Source organism: Poecilia formosa, unplaced genomic scaffold (genome assembly GCF_000485575.1).
Source record: "Poecilia formosa unplaced genomic scaffold, Poecilia_formosa-5.1.2 Scaffold17, whole genome shotgun sequence".
In the NCBI taxonomy this organism is placed as follows: domain Eukaryota; kingdom Metazoa; phylum Chordata; class Actinopteri; order Cyprinodontiformes; family Poeciliidae; genus Poecilia; species Poecilia formosa.
Window position 1 is genome coordinate 146089 of NW_006799956.1, and position 18749 is coordinate 164837.

The 18749-nt window shown below is 40.3% G+C and overlaps 2 protein-coding genes across 4 annotated transcripts in view; both read right to left on the reverse strand.

Annotated features, from left to right (window-relative positions):
* cnot4a (CCR4-NOT transcription complex, subunit 4a) overlaps positions 1–10911 on the reverse strand; it is a 15364-nt gene extending 4453 nt beyond the window's left edge. Inside the window, exons 1-12 of one of the 2 annotated variants that reach the window (XM_007546644.2) lie at positions 10767–10911; positions 6827–7052; positions 6473–6670; positions 5051–5137; positions 4742–4843; positions 4201–4326; positions 3953–4077; positions 3640–3846; positions 3490–3547; positions 3144–3399; positions 1448–1957; positions 1033–1266 (exon numbers count right to left, since the gene is read on the reverse strand). In XM_007546644.2, the coding sequence (XP_007546706.1) occupies positions 1033–1266; positions 1448–1957; positions 3144–3399; positions 3490–3547; positions 3640–3846; positions 3953–4077; positions 4201–4326; positions 4742–4843; positions 5051–5137; positions 6473–6670; positions 6827–7000 (2077 nt within the window). In that variant the 5' untranslated portion in view covers positions 7001–7052; positions 10767–10911. Of the gene's footprint in view, positions 1–1032; positions 1267–1447; positions 1958–3143; positions 3400–3489; positions 3548–3639; positions 3847–3952; positions 4078–4200; positions 4327–4741; positions 4844–5050; positions 5138–6472; positions 6671–6826; positions 7053–10656 lie in introns of both variants that reach the window. The other variant, XM_007546643.2, reaches the window with a different exon arrangement.
* A 1299-nt stretch (positions 10912–12210) lies between these two features.
* On the reverse strand, positions 12211–18721 carry LOC103134538 (pseudouridine-metabolizing bifunctional protein C1861.05). 2 transcript variants are annotated; one of them, XM_007546820.2, is made up of 19 exons: positions 18607–18721; positions 18139–18242; positions 17931–18045; positions 17655–17829; positions 17112–17223; positions 16747–16853; positions 16499–16625; positions 16072–16192; positions 15544–15629; positions 15210–15340; positions 15067–15126; positions 14919–14982; positions 14743–14837; positions 14525–14653; positions 13417–13531; positions 13191–13328; positions 12849–13015; positions 12676–12758; positions 12211–12576 (listed from the first exon to the last, which is right to left on the reverse strand). In XM_007546820.2, the coding sequence occupies exons 2-19, from the start codon at positions 18215–18217 to the stop codon at positions 12381–12383; spliced, it is 2100 nt and encodes a 699-aa protein (XP_007546882.1). In that variant the 5' UTR covers positions 18218–18242; positions 18607–18721; the 3' UTR covers positions 12211–12380. The 2 variants fall into 2 exon arrangements, with proteins under 2 accessions (XP_007546882.1, XP_016524220.1); XM_016668734.1 differs by lacking the exons at positions 15067–15126; positions 15210–15340 and having other exon boundaries at positions 15548–15629; positions 18139–18721.
* Between the last annotated feature and the right edge of the window lie 28 nt (positions 18722–18749).

Consider the following 18749-nt stretch of genomic DNA (forward strand, 5'->3'; position numbering starts at 1 on the left):
GTTTGAGAAAACAAAAGATGAGCAACTTGTTACACCTTCATCTGAGACGAACCTATCTTATCTGCTTGTCCATTTAAAACATTAAGTGAGATACTAGTGGCCCAATTTGAAGATGGCTTCTGCTCTCAAATCTAAACTTTTACCTTTTTTCCATGAATGTCAGGCGACTGGGAAAACAGCTGAAACCAGGTTTTTACATAAAATTTGTAAAATAATAATAAAAGAAAAGGATTATCAGTTTTTCTCCACTTTCAATCAAGGCTAAAAGTCACCTGCTTAGAGTTGCCTTTCAGTCATAACTGGAACATCGATCAATATGTTTAATGTATATTTGCCCGATGATGGAATTTGAAAGAAATGTATTGTTTATTGCTCGTTTCATAATTATTATGTATTTATGGCATAAAATCACTTTGAACTGCCTTATTGCTGAAATGTGGACTTGACTTACAACATGTGACCAGAGTTTAGGTCAAACTGCGAGAGAAAAAGGGTCCGTCTCTTCGTTAGGGTTGCCAATGTTAACGCAGGTGATTAATCTAAAAAAGATTTTAATATTCACTAATACAGAATAATCGTTTTACCTATGTGGAACAAAAAGCTGCTCTCATAGTACGTAGTTCAAAGCAGCGCCTTGCGCGGTCTCGTGCTGCGGTCAAATGCAGTCGCAAACATGAGTGAAAAGACGAGGAAGGAGAGTCAGACTGGTGTGCAGTGAACGTTTAACCCTCCGTGCAACGGTGAATTATCCTTCGCCAGAGCTCAACCAGTTTATAGTTTACATTTCAAACCATTTTAAACCTTCCTGAATCTTACAACCTGAAAACCAGAGATGTTTGAAACAATAAAACACTTTCTTAAACGAGAGTTTTCACATCTCCAGCTGACAAAGCCGAGCACAGTGATTAGTCCCAGCGCTAGAGCGTGATTAATTAGACTAAACGTTTTAACAGATTCGCAGCGCTACTCTTCATATATAATGCATGGGGTTATCTGTTCGGAAGTCGAGTCCAGCCGATGTTTTTTTTTTACCTGTGATGATAGCAGGATCCATCCAGCTGGCCGTGCTGTCCCAGCTGAGGCTGTGTGAAATGCCTGCCGGCCCCGCTGGCCCGCCGATGTGGTTAACACTGTTGGAGGACGAGGAAGATGAAGAGGAGGAGGAGTTGGGGAGGCCACCGAAGTTGATATTGATGTTGGGCAGGAGAGCTCTCAGTCCGTCCTGCCACTCTTTCACATTTAAGCCGTCTATAGAGCTGCTGTTTTCTGCAGGGCAGGACAAGAGGGACACCGGAAAAAACAATCAATACGCGCTAATCAAAAGCACCCATCTTCGTGCTGAGCAGAAGCGTTTGCGTGTCGCGATATTAAATGTCTTTCTGACGCGTCTCGTCTGAATTCTGTCTTAACACGCACTACCTCTGCATTAAAGCAGCCTGGCTGGTACCTGAGATGGGGATCCCTCCCAGCCCCGTGTTGTGCTGAGGGGGCAGATTCAGGTCCAGGATGTTACTGTGTGAGGCAGCACTGGCTGAGTGGTTCAAGTGTGCGAGGTTGTTTCGTGTGGGGATGCCCATCCAGGGGTGTCTGGTGGCAGGGAGCTGCTGCTGCTGCTGCTGCTGACCAGCCTGGCTGTTGTGGCCGCCGGGGAAACTGAAGGAGCTGTAGAAGGCTCTGTGGTGGAGCGGGTGGACGCGGGGCAGGCCGCCGGGGAAGTGGTGGGATGTGCTGAGATTGGACGGCGGCAGGCCTGGAGTGTGGCCGCTGCCCGGCGCGAGCGGCCCGGGAGACGAGGGGCTCTGATCCTGAACCGATAGCTCCTTCTCTATCAGGTCGGCCAGAGCCTTGCGGGTGACGTCAAAGGGGTCGAAGCCCAGGTCGTCGTCCTGCTGTTTGCTGGAGGAGCCGAAACCGAAGGCCGCTTGCCAGTCTGTTGAGGAAGACACTGGTATTGTGTCTTTCGAAGGAGAAGAAGGTAGTTAGTTTGGTTACCAGATGCCGACACTTTTAATCAGAAAGGTACGTTTGCATTTCAACGAGAGTAGTTTTGTTTATTTACTGCATCTCCTTTGACAGTCCAACAGCCACTGTGTTAAGAAGACAGAGATGCAAAATAAAGCATTTGCACGACTAGACAGTGTTTTGTAAAAAAAAAAAAAAAAAAAAAAAAAAAAGACCTTTTTTCCACATTTCATCACATTGTAACTACAAACGTTAAAAGTATTTGCCATGTGCTGGGATTTCTTTTCTGGTTGGTCAACTCAAACTAGAGTAGCAGAAGAAAATTTGATGGTTTTCGAACTTTTTGTGCAGCATATATTTGTATTCACACAACAATACCTGCCCATCATTCTCGACAAAACACCAAAAGCTCAAACAAATCTATCCTCTCTTATCGTCACAGACTCTGCAGCTAATTTATATCTGGATGCTATGAGCCACGTTTAACTGTAGTTAGTGTTTAATGTCCTACTGGAAGGTGAAAATCTGACTGCACTGTGTCAAACCAACCAAACCCTTTGAAAAACCTGTTCCTCCCCCTCGACTGTGGAGGCACCGTCCTAAGAATCACTGAAGGAAACAACACAAAAACCTCTGATGAAGGCACTGAGCAACTTCCTTTTTCACAAAAAGTAAACACAAATGGTGCAGTGTCAGATTCTAGCGGTGGTAAGTTTTCTCATTTGTGTTTGATAAAAGACCATGAGCCATTTCTCCCTCTAGATTAGAAGCTAGACTCACTCGGACTGTCCTTTGTTTTTCTCCACACATTCAGCATGTTGACCACAGAGTTTAATTTTGGTAACAGGACCGACTTCTTCTCCTTACAGTTGTCATTTTCTCCAATTGTGGCAAATTGCAGAGTGGGACTTTTTATAGCTTTCCTTCCTTCCAGATTCTTGGAATCCACAGGTAATAGTTAGATTCTCCCACCTGAGCTCTGGATCTCTGCAGATTGTTCTGTTTTGTGTTGGACAAAATAAAATCCCAACACTGAAGTGTGTGGCTGCAACACGACAAATGTTAACACATTTAAGGCTTTTAGAGGTTGTGCGTAGTTGAACAGTAATTTTTAGGATGCGACTTTAATGCCCTCAAAAGTTCAATGAAAGAATTTACAAGATATTTAAGGTGCTTGATACCTGATGTGAAGAGTATCTGTGGTTCTGGTGTCATGGGCCAGTCGGAACTGCCGCGGGAGGAGCTGGGGAAAGGGGGCAGGCCAGCGGGGAGAGGGTTTGGATGTCTGAAGTTACTGTTGTCTGAAAAAAGCGACTGGGACTCTGCCGCAGCGCCCTCAAAGGGCGAACGGGCCGAGAGGTCCGACATGCTGATGGGCACCACCAGGATGGGTTTCGTTAGACCCGGGGGAGGGGAAGGGGAGTCACTTGTGGGCATCTGCAGAATGAGAGGAAGATGAAATGCTCGTAAGAGATGCGACTCGGTGGGATTCACTTCGGATCAAAGGAACAAGGCTGCTTGCTTCACCTGTTGTAAAGCTTCTCCGTTGACCATACCGATTGATTCTGGAGGTTTGTCATTGGGACTGCAGACAGAAATTGTGATAACAGATCAGAAAAACAAAATAAAACAGAAAAGTTTAGAGCAGAACAGATTGGTTTGAGGCGTCTCCATTACCTATTACTGTCACAGTTGGAGGAGAAGGGGGATAGGGTGGGACGCTGGCCTGGACCCAGCTCTGATTCTAGCCCATCTGAATTACTAGCTTCCTGGTCTAGATAGTCTAACAGCGGAGGGGACTTGCGGTCTTCTGAAAGTCCGTTGGCCAGTTTGTTGTGCCCCGACAGCGTCGGCCAGCTGTCTTTACCGTTGCTACTGTTAGTTCTGTTACAAAGCAGGAAGGAAGGAAAAAAAAAAAAAAAAAAAAATCAACCATCAAGCACTACGCTGGGAGAAAGCAGCACAGCAGATAAATGAAAACAGGACTAACCTCTGTGTGGAGTTGGGTTTACTCTTCGACTTTTCTGTTCCACAAGCTGGAGGTTGTAGAAAACCAGGATTTATTTTGTAGAGGTCTTGGAGGAGTTTCTGCTCGTACTCTTGATGTTTCCCCGCCTTAGGACAAGTTCAAGATTAAACAGATGAATAAAAACAAACACATAAAAGATTCACTTTAAGCAAGAAATCTAAAAAACAACAAACACTTTACATATTTTAATAAGAAAACCTTAATCTCACCTGCATCTCCTCTTTAGTAAAGCTAGCTGCTTCATCCCCCAACTCATGTAGATACATACAATCAGGTTTGGGACATTGCATACTTTTGAGGAAGTAACTGCAGTATTTTGTTGTGCCTAAAGAAGCCTGTAAGGGAGAGAGAGAATCAAATCCTACTGTTAATACACAAGTATTACAATAGGAAAAAATATATATACACCTCTGGAAAAAAATAAGAAACCACTGCACTGCCCCATTGAAAACCTCATGGTTATTCCACCAAATATTGTTTGACCATTTCTCATTTTCGGCAAATAAATGCTAAATTTCTGCGAGGAATTTCAGAGACATGTTGTTCATAGAATAAAAGAACAATGTTCATTTTACTCAAACATGTACCAATAAAAAGTAAAATCAGAGAGACAGATCATTTTAAGAGGTCTCTTACATTTTTCCAGAGCTGTATATGCATATCTGATGATGATACAACTTCTGATTACGTTCCACACACAAAATGAGAATTTTAAAGACCCACAGTGGGCAGTAGAAAACCCCTGTTTACCTTGAGTGTTCTCCCGTCGACGACCACATTGTTCACACACTGTATTGCTCTTAAAGCGTCTTCGGAACGGATGTAAGTGACATAAGCGCTGGCACTGGGCCCCTGAACGGCAAACAAAACAAAAGCAAACAGATTAATCAAACAGACCATTCACGGCTGTTTTAGGTTCATGTGATACCAACCTATTGACTCAGTTGAAACCTTTGTGTTTGTTACTGACTTGTGACACAAGTCGCAGTTTGCTTCCAACTGATCACAGATGTATTCATAAACACTGAAGCTTTAAATCAACCATGATTTATTCCTCACCTGTGAACCTGCGTACGATGTGCTGTTGTTGATGACCACTTTATGGATTTTCCCAAATCGCCCAAAATACTCTGGTCGTTTTAGGACCTGTGAGGGAAAAAAAACAAAACAAAATCAACACAAAATGTGTGATGTATGCTGTCAGTTCTTTCATAAACATGCTAATCATTTACAGTCCTACAAGAAATTGTGTTCAGTGAAAGGAGAGAAATCTGACAATTTTCTCTTAACCTTCAAATTGAAAACAGAAAATAAACCAGAATTTTTTTTCTATTATTGATTTCAACCAGCTGCACTTACTTTCAAGGTTTATACAGTAAAATTCAAGCATTTTTCAAGCATTTCAAAAGGTAAGATTTCAAATGTTTCCAGCAACACAAATGAACTAAAGAAGACAGTTTCAACGCACCATTTTATGATATAATTTATTACTGTTATTAAAATTGAAATGTCTCACACACACACACACACACCATACATCTGACTGGTCCGAGAACAAAACACTAATTTAACAAAATAAAATCCCCCAATTGTTATTAAATGTATAAAACATAAGACAATTTTTTTATGTCAATGACACAGACACGTCATTGAGCCATTAGGAATAATAAATATTTATCACATTGAAACAATCCAAACAAATCGTGTTAAGGTAAATGACCTTCCTGCTCAAATTAAATGCTTAAACACAAAACACAAAGAAAGTTGCAAAAAAAAAAAAAAAAAAAAAAATCTCTAAAATCTGTTCTCACTAAGTTTTCTGGTATTTTGTAATAGAAATAATTTTCGTAAATCTAACTGACCTGAAACAAGAGACGTTTGGTCTCAATAAATCACAGACAGTGAGAAAAAGAAATGTTTGTGTCGTTTTTTTTATTATTCTGCATATGACAATATCTGGTTTCAACTGTAAATAACATTTTCCCAAAGTTAGATCAAGCATCAGATTGCACAGTTTGAATCATCAATCACTTTCAAGGACTTTATACAGAAATCAAACATTTTCCAAACCTTGAAACTCAAGCCTTTTGAAGGATTTCAAGCATTAGTAGGAATCCTGTACTTTGATGCATTTTTTTTTTATTCAAAATTAGATAAAGGTAATGGACATATGTGTTGATTCATGAATTGTCAAATCTTGAAATCCCTTTAATTTCTGTTGGATCAAAAATCATTTGGGACTGTTTAACGGTTCTTGGGGGGAAAAAAAAATCTGATATGACAAGAAATCAGTACCAGCAAGGAAGATCCTAATAATGCAGCAGGACGCCACCTAGTGGCGACTATTTTTTTTTTTTTTAGTACGTGACAAATCTAACAGAGAGCAACTCTGGCTTATTACACATCCTCTCCCCAGTAAAATGTTCAACCCCGCATTAAGGCACAGCAAATTCACTTAAGACTGTAAACTGCTGTACTCACTTCAGGATCAGCGAGCCGCTGCGACAGCCCCACCACAAACACCAGGTTCCTCTGGACCACTCTGACGCTCGCCAGATGCTTGCGATTTTCTGTCACCTTCTGCTTTTTCTCGTTCTGTTTCTGCTTCTTTTCATTCTTTATCCTTTGGATTTCCTCCTGTGACAGAGGCTTGTACACGGCGGGGTCCTCTGGGTACGGCTGCGCGACAAACAGAAATCAGATAGTGATTTATGGGGAGCGGAGAGTGTATAACATGATGAACTTAAGAAAAAAAAATAAAAAAAAGAGCGTATGGGAGCACTAAACAATCCGTCCTGCAGATGAAATTCTCTCGTGATAAATCTCTTTGCGCACCTTTCTGCAGGCGGGGCAGAGGCCGTTCTCGTCTGTGCGGATGCGGTGCCAACAGAAGCGGCAGATCTGGTAGCCACAAGTGCAGGGGAAGAAATTGACGTCATCAATCTCCAGTGGCTCCATGCACAGAGGGCACTCCATGGGGTCGTCCTTCATTTCAGGGCTGTGGGACATCCTATTGCACGGCGATGTTGAGTAGTACTGGAGCTGGTCACAGAGCACAGGGCTACGAGGAGAGAGGAGAAAAAAAACAAAACGTACAGGAACTCCATCTGGATATAGCTTAAAAACAGTCAGTATATGCTGCTTAAAAGTGTTTATTTGCAAAGGAAATGTTAACTACTGGCTAGGGAAGTTTAATAGGTGCTGGGATAAATGTTGTGAGATAAATTTGTGGTGAATTTGAATGATTGTGTTCAACCAGAAAAGCTGACTAATCTGCAGTCTTCTCCAGAACAGCATAGTGTATTTAAGCTTTTGTCTACAGGATGCTGAATAGATGGGATGAAACTTGCCAAAATTTTCATCAAACCTACATCTGTGTATGCAAAAATGAGATTAAAGTACATTTTTGTACATTCAGCATAAGGACAAATGTTTACGAGGGAAAGCAGACACAGTTTGGTCACTCAAACATGATTTAACATCCTCAGGAAAATAAGACAGAACAACAAATGTGTGCATGTGCCATTGGGAGAGAAAACAGCTTCAAACCTTTAATTTTTAATAACAATAAAAAAAAAAAACAGGCCACCCTGAGTAACATGAAATCAGCAGGTGATGTTGTTGTCAAAGCGACAAAGATCTACTCAATTTGCACAGTGCTGGAAAAAAACAAAAAAAACAAAAACACACAGGGCTAAATATTTCATGTAGCAGTCTTGATAAAACTGGAGTATCAACTGGGAAACAAGCTTCACAAATAAAAACTGTTCAGAAACAGAACGTCAGCAGAAGTGGATGCAGAACTATAAAGTGATCTACCGGCAACATTTCGAGGTCATCAGAAAAAGGGACCGAAACGACAATGAGGTTTAATACATGGAAACCGTGTTTTAGAGGGCCTTCCCTGTTCATTTGAGTTATTCTGAAATAGAAAACAACACGCCGGTCTGCGCGTCTTTGGAAGCGTCGATACGTGCAAGTCACTGAATGCAAGCAGACCCGAAACAACAAGTCTTTCTCTCCTCTTTGCGGTATCGCTAATACAGCCAACAGCTTCACATTTACAGATCAGCTAAAAGACAGGACAGGAAGCTGAGAACTTCTGTTATCCCAAAAAGTAAGAAAAGTCACCCCTCCATGGGTTTTCATTTAAATTTGATTAATTTCTGTAAGCGGCCCTTGAGTGAAGAAATCCTTTAACTGTGAAAATAAGGCAACTTAAAGCGTAAAATATATAACAGGACGCAGTACAGACGACTTAAGCAGTACCTTTTTTTTTATTTAAACTTATATTAGTAGCAGGTCAATCAAGTCTTACAGCGCTTTTGTCCAGCATTGTTCAGGCTTTTGAATGAATTTTTAAGCTCCAATTTAGAACTGAAAAGCTGTATTTCAAAACGCTTTCAGCTAAATCACAGCAATTAAACTCAGAATGCAGTTCAACAGGAACGTCTTACAAGAGAAGCATTAGCCCCTTTCTTATTGCGCAATAGTCAAATTGTCTTTTCAAACCCAGCAGCCTCTGTTTTATTTAGCATAAAAATAACAAAAGAAATCACCAGAGATGTTACTGTGTTTGGGTTTTCAACTGAGATGCTGATGTAAACAGATGCTCATGTAGAGGTTGAATATTAAAAGTGCTTTGCTATTAACAGCTGGTGCCAAAATAACCGCTGCACAAAAGAAAATACATATAAAAGAGGAAGAGTGAGAAGACGCCCATGTGATTTTAGAAACGAAGATAATATGGGCCAGGTTATAAAAAGTTACGATTTTAAAGTGATCTAAGTTTATGTCACATGTAATCAGATGTGAAGTCCTAGAGAGACCAGAGGATTTTTTTTTCTCTGAATCGTATGCATCATAGAACAGGACAGTACTCCCGCTTCCCCAGCGCGTTACCGCACACTGCTGGTGAGCTGGATGAAACAAGTCTCTTACACAACAAAGACAAAGTCGGGTGTCTGGAAATATCTCTGGCTGCCAAAATCCTGAACAGTCAGGGTGTGTAAATAAAAGAAGGACAACCTATCACTGCTTTTGGGGTAATAGTGTTTTAAGACAACAGCCGGTGAGCTGAAAGCATGCCGGTCTGCAACTGGGAACCTGAGACGACAGTCGAATGTTAACTCTTTGAGGAACAAAATGGCAAAAATGTACAATAATCTTCACAATAAGCACATTATTACACACACCTCCATATTTAGTTAGTGTTTATTCAATAGTTTTGCTTGAATCTATACCTCCATGAGAAGAATAATTGTTACAGATAACTTTTTTTTTAATAGTTGTAACTCCTGTTATTTTAGCACCAAATTCAGTAACTGATGTGTTCCTGTTTCAAATAAAAAAACAGTATTTTTTTTCTGTAACTATCAATGACGGAGTGGTATTTTTACTCAAGGCTATACTCTGAGAATCTCATACTCGCCCATGCCTACTCCAACATTGTGCGAAAATAATGCAACAACGAGGTTATGTAATAATTATGGTAGGCCCAGCTGACTAAACAGAAGCTCTCCCTGAGAGAGCATGAAATACACCTGAACATGAATTTTATTAGGCAACTAAGGCAATCTGAAAGCATTATCTGAGGATCTGAAAATCCGTTATGAGTCTCACTTCACAGCACAGTGACATATATGTGTACATATCAAGCAAAAGCCATTGTAACGCTGGCGGGGTTAGGATTTGCTGAAGGGACTTCATTTCTGCGGGGTAGGTGAAATTGACTGGGTCATATCATCAAAAAACGAGCTAAAAACAGAACTGAAGCATTTAGGTGTTAATGCGGATGTTGTAAACATCTCTCGTGGGTTGGCAATGCCTGACACGTCATAATACACGTTAAAAGGAAACGTATAACAAGAGAGTTCATTTATACAGAGAAAAAAAGAGAAAGAGAGTGGGTTTTTAGCAGATGAACACCAGCGTTGGGTTCTTCGTGACAACACCACTGCCAGCAGACTCACTCTATGACCAACCCGGACCGACAGAAGCTAAACGGGAGGAAGTTAATGTAGACGAAACGCAAACATTTCGGATGCTTTGGCAGCGGTCCGCTAATAAACACATATTTACAAGTGTATCACTATCCCACTGGCTCGATTATAAAGTCAAAAAATACACAGATTTAAACCCCGGTGGGCGACTTTACAGGCTCTGTCAGAGACTGACTGTGTCTTTTGGATCTGACGTTATGACAGATGTTATTTGACTAACGTTGAGCTAAGCTAACATTAGCTACGTTTTGGTAAGAGAAGCCGGTCTGCTTGTTGGCGCGTATCCAGCTCGACTGCAACACTAGTCACAAAAACACCACACAGTAAAATTTATTCCAACCTAATATCGACGTTCGCGAATAATGAGAACATGACATGACGTTACAGAGCGCTGAAAATGACAGCTTGGGTAATGCTAACCGCTTAGCCTGCATGCTAACATTATCACCAGAAATGTAGGACGCGGCCTATAGAAGCTAACAGTGAACCCCTGGCCTTATAAACAACTGACATTGGTCTGAGGATACACAAATTACCTGGACAGTGATTCGCTGGGTTTGGAAAAAAACCCCAATCACTTCTTAAGTTTGAAACGAAGCCACCTATCTTTTATTCGCTGGATGTAGGATGAAACCCTACTTGGCTAACGTTAGCGTTACTTACCCTGTCCGTATTTAGCTTAGGATTCCACTCCAAAGGAGTCACACCAAACTGGGCGGGGGCTGCAAGCCAATGTACCTGAAATGGTGAAATTTCTAAATATGGTAACTTACGATAGCGGTAATCGTGGGGTTCTGTTCTAATCGGGAGACTGTAAAGATGTTTTGCCCTTTCTTTTCTTGGTATTGTTAAGACAAATTACGCTCAAACCACCATCTTAGCTAGCATTATAGTAGGGAGGAGGGAGTGGGGCAAGTATTCGGTGCCATTGAGTCTGCGCCGATACAGAACGGCATTATGGGAAAACGAGTTTTTATATTTTTACACGCCCATCTACATTCAAAGCAGTAAAATGGTAGTTATGCAATGTAAGGTAGTTTTTTTGTTTTGTTTCGTTTTTTAGCAACAATACATTTCTTTGAAAGTAACGTACATGAAAAAAATATTCCAAACAAAACTGTTCACCTGAACTACTTCCTTATCAAATGTCGGCAGTGGTTAGAATTATTATTCTGTAAAAACATGAGCTCCATACCAAATGTTTATTATTGATGTATTTCAGAGGAACTGTACAATCAATTGTATCGACAATTTATCTGATTCAAGACATTCAGTTACAACAGTTTACACACTGTTCTTAGAGTTTCTACAGGAACATGTATTAGTATTATTATTATTATTATAATTATTAAGATAATAATTATAATAATAATTATTATAATAATAATAATACTAATACTACTTCTAATAATAATAACAACAATAATAATATACTTTATTGCACATGAGTACAGTTTGCACAACAAAAACATCATTTTGTAACTATATGCTTTCAACCTTGTAGCAAAATGTGACGTTGTTTTTATAATTCTGTATCCAAATATGCTTAATCATGTTTGTCTCGTCTTGTCCTCTAACATGTCATTAGGCTGTAAGGAGAGGGATCTTTGACCATTCCTGTACACAATCTGTCGTGGTTATTCAGAGTCCAGAGTCGTCTCTGGTTACTCTATTTCTCGGTACTGAGGTGGTTCTATGTTTTGGATCACCGTCTTGCTAAAAACCCCCACCATATTCAAGGGTACTTTTTGTTCCTTTTATTTATAGAGACAACCAGATTCATTTTGTTAAAATTTCCTGTAATTTGATGACATAAAATTCAAAGTTTCCAAGGAGTTTTGGAACAGAAAGAAGTCTTTAGAATCATTTACCCTTACTATACTTAAAAGTGAGTTTGAGGTTGTTGTTTTTTTTTCCATTTTAATTTAGTCTCCTACTTTGTTTAACATCAGAAACACCTGGAGTGTTTGTTGCTGAAAAATATCAATCCTCATATTTTCTGTAAAGCACAATTATTCCAGTTAAAATCCCAAATGAGTTTAGCAAGCTGTGTTTATTACTGTGGTGGTAGGTCGGAAAACAAATTTTTTTCTGGCCTGCCTTCCAAACAAGTGGATTGTATGTATATAAATACATTAATAGTTAATATTATTAGAAACCAAACTTGAAATTGTGAGGTAACAGAGTTAAAAATAAGCAAACTCTCAGAAAATTCAGTTAAAATACCTTCAAGTATTTTATTATGGAATAATAAAAAGGTAACAGACACATTTGGATGAAAAAGCTTTGAGAAAACAGGTTCTCTGGTCAAAAGTTATAACAGTTCCTTGAATAATAATTGTGAGACATAAAAAAAATAACACAACGAAAACTCTGGAATTTAAATCTCAGTCGAGCCAAACAAAGCCCGGCGTGGGCCATTTTGGTGCCTGGACTTTGCTGGGATCCACAGAGTCTAAGCTGAGTGTTGGTGAGATGGGATGTGGCGATGACAGGGAAATCCTCGCAGCCAGGAGGCCCATCCGAACACAGCTGTCCGTGTCTTTTTTCTGAAGAATCCCTGCCATTAAGGCACCTGCAAAACTGCCAACACAACATGAACAACAACAACTAATTATGAATAAAATAAAAACAAAGTTGAAGTGGAAGAACGATAAGTAGGGCTGGGTAGAGTTTGTATACCTGTCTCCTGCTCCAGACACATTCATCGTCTCCTCTGGAGTCACGGTCAATGCTGGGTAGTGTAGCGCACAAAGCTGCCGCTTCTGCAAATCCAAACCCAATAAATGACATCCTCGGTGTTGATGTCGTAAATATCATCTTCATTATAAAGTTGCTTTAAAAAAGGCGCATACTCTTTTTTGTTTCCTCGGCTGCAGGTCAACTGAGCCTGCTTCGTGCTGGCCACACAGCAGCACACCATCAGGCCCAACAGTCACCACCAGACAGTGGAGATTCTCCAGAAGAGGGCGTGAGAGAGCCATGGCAACCGTCAGGATCTCATCAAGAGAGGCAGGCAGCTCTGGCACGAGATCAACCACAACCTTATAGCTACCAGTAAGCTACCATCAGATAATGTGCCTTCTTCACAAGAACTCTTAGCCGTGACTGATGTGGGAGCTGAGGGAGTTTGTCGTTCGCAAAACATGCAAACGAAAAGAAGGGGAACATCTGCAACGTTCAAGATAAAAGGTTACCTTCAGGAACCGTGAGACCCAGAGTTTTGTTCATCATGCACAACTCTGCCAGGTTTGGAGACGAATAGGACAAAGACTTCCAAGCGTCTGAGAGGAAAGGCTTACAAGCCTTTTCTACATCTGTTGGTTCATACCAAACTGTGACAAAAACAGAGATTACTGTTTTAATAATGGCTAACATGTCCGTTTACCATCGTTTATTGGGCCACCATCTCCGTATGCTTACTGTTTAAGTTGTGCTTCCCAGCAAGAGAACAGACATAATTGATGGTGGAGACGGGGATGTTTCCATCAAGGCACACAAGTGTGGCGGATGAAATCTGTTTTTCAAACTGTGAAACCTTTCAAGACACATTTAAGGATAGATAGTAATAGTGTTAACTGCATTTTTGAGGAGAAATAATAATAATGAAAAAACGATATGGTGTAGAGTTATTTCAAGAATTTATCAAACAAAAGGTTAATTTAAAAGACAAAAAACAAACAAAAATGAATAAATAGAAAACCCTGATAGAAAACCTGCACTTAATTAAATAAAATGTAGGCAAGTTATTCAAAATACAGGATGAATAAACAGTCCATTTCAGTTTTTAATAAGCCAAACATAGATTTTTAAACATCAATTTTTGCAAAGGATCTAAACAAGATCACTTCACAATCTGCAACACCCACCGCAATGGGACCCTGACTTATGTTTTAAAAGTATAAAAGTAAAACCTTCTTTATTTTACATTATTATAATATAATACAATAAAGAAAGCCCAAAACATTAATTTAAGCACATCTATTAAACAGGTTTTATTAGTCTCATAATGTGATATTGTTTTTTACTATAATTACAGGCAGTGCTACTATTGATACTTTTGTCTCACTAAAGTTCATGGTTCCTCTTAGTTTGTGGTGCTGGTATGACAAGAGCCTCCCAAATTACTTCTTTTTGCATTTAAAATGGTTTCTAAGGAAACTTGCTGAACCCAGTTGGTGCTGCAGTTCTCTATCAGAAAGATTGAGAAACATTTTTCTTTATCACATTTACCATCCTGCTCTGCTCACCGTGCATGGTGGCAATATGGGGTTTCGACATGCTGAGTGATCAATTGCTAAGAAAAAGTTGCGAAAAAAGGTTCAAATACATTTAAGAATATTTAGAGGAACCATTACCTAAAAATGATGCGTACTGATCTAATGCTACATCAAAATCTGAGGCAGTTTTCAGGGAATGATGCCAGGTTTCATAAAATTCTTCTTCTTCTGTTTTTTTTTTCTTCTTTTTTCTATACAATCAGCAAGGCACTCAGTCACACAGAAAACCTAATCCGGCAGCAGGAACTCACATAGCGTTCTGTAATTTGCTGATGAATATCCATGTCTCCCAAACCAAGACTCAGTTCCCCATTGTCGTTGATAACAGCGCAGTACGTTGCTGTGTTCTGCTTCTCCAGTCTGGCCACACCACTTGTGTTCTAAAAGTAAGTTAAAAACGTCTTGTTTTTAATTCATATTCAAGAGTCCGACAGTACTGACTTTTAACTAGCCGTTAATGTTGCCCTACCATATGTTTACAGTGGTTAAAAACTGCATCGCTGTTTGCATCCGCTCCGGTGGCGGAGATGAACAGCGGCGTCTTTTCTAACCTACTCAGCGAGTCTTGGAGGAAAACACAGGAGATAATATGTGAGAGACAGTCAGACGTATTGACGAAAACATGATCAGATAAGGAAAATCAACCAGCGATGTTCCGTCCCACGCCCCCAAACGACTGGCAGACGCTTCCTGGGTTAGTCTGTCCAAACTGTGAGACAAAACAGATTCTTAGAACTTATTTTTCCTCCGCTGTTCTGCCGTATTTGAGATAGACGCGTGTCGCGATGCTTACATGAAGTGTTTTTGTTTTCCCTTTGGCAATAAAATCAACATTTATTCCTCCTATGACAACCTGCGCAAGAATGCAGGTCTTTATTTGACTCCTTCTTGCTTCAAATTTTAAAAAATATATACACAGAAATGTTTTATACTCACAACTTCTGAGTCATTTGGGGGTTTTCCAGGATGCTGAGCTTGACATTTTGATGTCTTTTCACTCATCTGCTTTGACAATGCGCAGGCTATCTGACTGCCGACTTTAGCATTGTTGTGAATGAGAGCAATGTCTTTAAACATGACAAGTTAAGAGGAATATGGCAGTAACTCACGATTTGATCTAGAAAGCTAGTAATCTTTTACATTGTTAAGGCCATAATCTTTATGGCATCTTACAGTTTCCACTGTCTGGTAGTGGAAACATCTGATAGTGTTTTACACTATCGGAAATACTAAAGCAGAGACGAAAGATCTAGAGGTTTGCAAAGGATACTGGCCTGGAGGGACTTTCCTTGAGTCAACTCGTTGACCTTTTGAAGAACAAAAGGTGTTACGTCTCTGCCTGTAACACCTTCAGAACTGAGAAAATCAGAGAGACAACACAAAGAGATGAGCAGATATCGACATGCAGGAAGCCAAAAATAGACTTTACGTAAGTAAATAAGTAACATTTTCATTTGAATAGAGCATTTCCCAAATAAAATTGAAAAACACTTAACAAAACACAGAAGAAAAGCACATCAAACGTATACATCACATTAATTAAAAACTTTTCTATACCAGCATATTTTTAGCGGCGTTTTAAGGTGATCAGTCGAAACTGAGTGCAAAGACCTGAAACAACTGAGTTTTACGGGTCTTAAACTGAGCATGTGGCACCAACAACAAACACTGATCAGCAGACCCCAGCATTTCGGCAGAAGACATCGTCAGCTTAACCAAGTCAAAAATATTTTGGGGGGTGCTGCTGGTTGATTACCATGCTACCCGAACACAACCACATATGAGAGACGTTCTGTACCCGACTGCTGTCAATGCAGTTTGTATGGCCTCCTGTATCTGCTGGCCAGCGGCTGCATGCTCCTCTGGGATGGGCACTGCTATCAGGAGGCCACTTTGAAGACCCAGAGACAAAGTGCTTGCTGGAAAAACCAAGCAGACGGACACATAAGCAACGTTACTGTATCTGTGTAATAGCTGCAAACTCGCTGTCAAGTCGAGCTAAGCGTACATTTCGGTCAGAAGGTCACATCCCGTCATCATCAACATGAATGTGACTTTAATTTTGGTCTTCTGACAATGAACCGCTCTTTTTCCACTGCTGACTGACTACTGGACAAACTCATTTAATTACTTGTAAAAGCGAGAACACACCCGTGGATATATTTTATCATCATCATGACTTTCAATGTTTAACGAAAAGCCAATTTATTTCTACAACATATTACCAATGAGTTCTGCAGCCTCGCTAGCACTGCGGACGTTACACGCAGAGGAGAATCCACTGTTTGGAGTGAAGAATGCTGGGAAATCTTTAGATTCACCGTAAGTTGCAACACACACACCCTGTGTCTCCTACAGACAAGTAAGGGAAGAAGTAAAGGTTAATCTTCAGCCACACATTACAATCACAGCTATGAATAAATATTATGCTACAAGTCTGCTGAACAGAACAGAATAATGCATATTTCCTCACGAGGAACTCCAGGGTGCGGCCGATGTCCAGGATAGACTTGACTCCGGCAGAGACGACAGCGACGGGAGTTCTGCCAAGCTCCGTTAGATCTGCACTGACGTCCAGACCTCAAGAAGCAGGAATAAAAGCTTTGCGTTTGATTCGACTTCACAGTTAGACGTCTCAAACACTGCACCAAATCAGACTTGGAGATGTTTTGATAACTTAATCCTTCCAGTTTAACAAACTATCGCGAAGTTTTCTTTTTCTGAAAAGAATTTTAATTTAAACTAGACGACAGGTGTGTCAGAAAACAGCACATCTCCTTGTTAAAGAATGTAAAAACCCTATAAGCTTATTTTGCAGTAAAGTATAAGTTAGCTCACTGTTCTGTCCGTCTCTGTGAACTCCTCCAATGCCTCCTGTGACGAAAACAGGGATCCCAGCCCTGTGTGCTGCAATCATTGTGGCTGAGACCGTCGTTCCCCCGGAGAGACCCTGAAAAACGGTGACAAACATCTGAACACTTTCAAAATAGCAGTAATTACAATAGATTGATAAAAAGTCAAGATGTTTCCTGAAGCTCATTCACACAATGCCTTGCAAATGTGTTCATAGCCTTAGACTTTTCCCACGTATTTTGTAGAATTTTATTGGGATTTTACATCAACCAAAAGTAGCATTTTATGGTGATGTGGAAGGAAACTGGTGTAGTTTTGCAAATGAAAACATACAAAAGTGCTCAGTGCTAAAATCTTCAGACTTAGTTATATTTCTCCTGCCACTTCACCATTATGCATTTTTGTTCTTCTTCCACAAAACATCTCTTAGAAATACATCAATGTTCGTCGTTATAATGTCACAAAATATGAAAACGCTTAGGAGACTTAAATAGTTTTCTGTTTGGGATTCAAAAGTAGCATCCTCACTTTGCCGACGGCATAAGGCAGATCCCGTCGAGACACCTTCAGGGGGCTTTTGGATCGAGCGAGACGGTCAAGCTCGTATGATGTCAATCCGACGCAGATTTCCCCTTCAACGACGCCGATCGTGGCGGGAGTGGCTCCTTCGGCTCGCACAATGGCCTCGACCTCGTTTGCAGTGCTGAACAGAAGCAGCAGGCGAGCTTATCGTTCATTTGTGAAACTCATCTTGAAAATTTTAAACACCTGATAGTGTTTTGGCCTTGGTGTCATACTGGGTACCTCAGGTTGTGTGGGTAGGGCATGCCATGGGTGATAATTGTGCTCTCCAGTGCAACCACCGGCTTGTTTTGCGCCACAGCTTGAGACACAGACGGATGAACTTTGAAGTGGAAATCTGAAAGAGAAGAGATAATCAGCATTGCCAGCCTGCAGCAAACAATGCGGACCAATTCTGAGTGCTGAAGGTTTAACGAGGAAGCGTGTTCACCTTTGACCCTCGCAGGGTTTTGATAGAGCCTCACTTCTCTTCTGAGGATGAACTGGAAGGCTCTCTTCAGGACCCTCATTCTGCTGAGATTTTTGTGATAAAACCTGACAACATGCAGACTTTGAATGAAGCAGTCTAAACTCTTACTACAGTCAGTTTCATTAAATCAAGTTTTAGGCAGCCAGAGCTCAGATTTTAAACCGATTAAAAAATATCACTCCAACCTTTAATGTTATTTTTCCCAAAGGATCAGTTACAAATTTAGCTGTTGTTGCTGTTGAGAAACAGAAAAAAACCCACTTACCAGCTGCTTGTTTAAAATTTATGAAACAATACAACTAAAAATTAATTGATGTAGGAAAAAAACATTTTCAGAAGACTATAGCTACCAAAAGTGTAAAGCAGAAGATTTGTGGAAAATGATATTGAGAAAACATCTGCCATTATTAGAATGAAGAACAATTTTACCTCAGGTTCTCAAAGAGTAAACATAGACCTTTGCTTGCAAGTCATTTCCCACCTCTCAAAGCTGGTTTACCACTACAGGGTACAGATCCTATTCAGCCATTGTGAGGCTTTTTTTTTTATCCCAGATATCTGGGACAAACTCC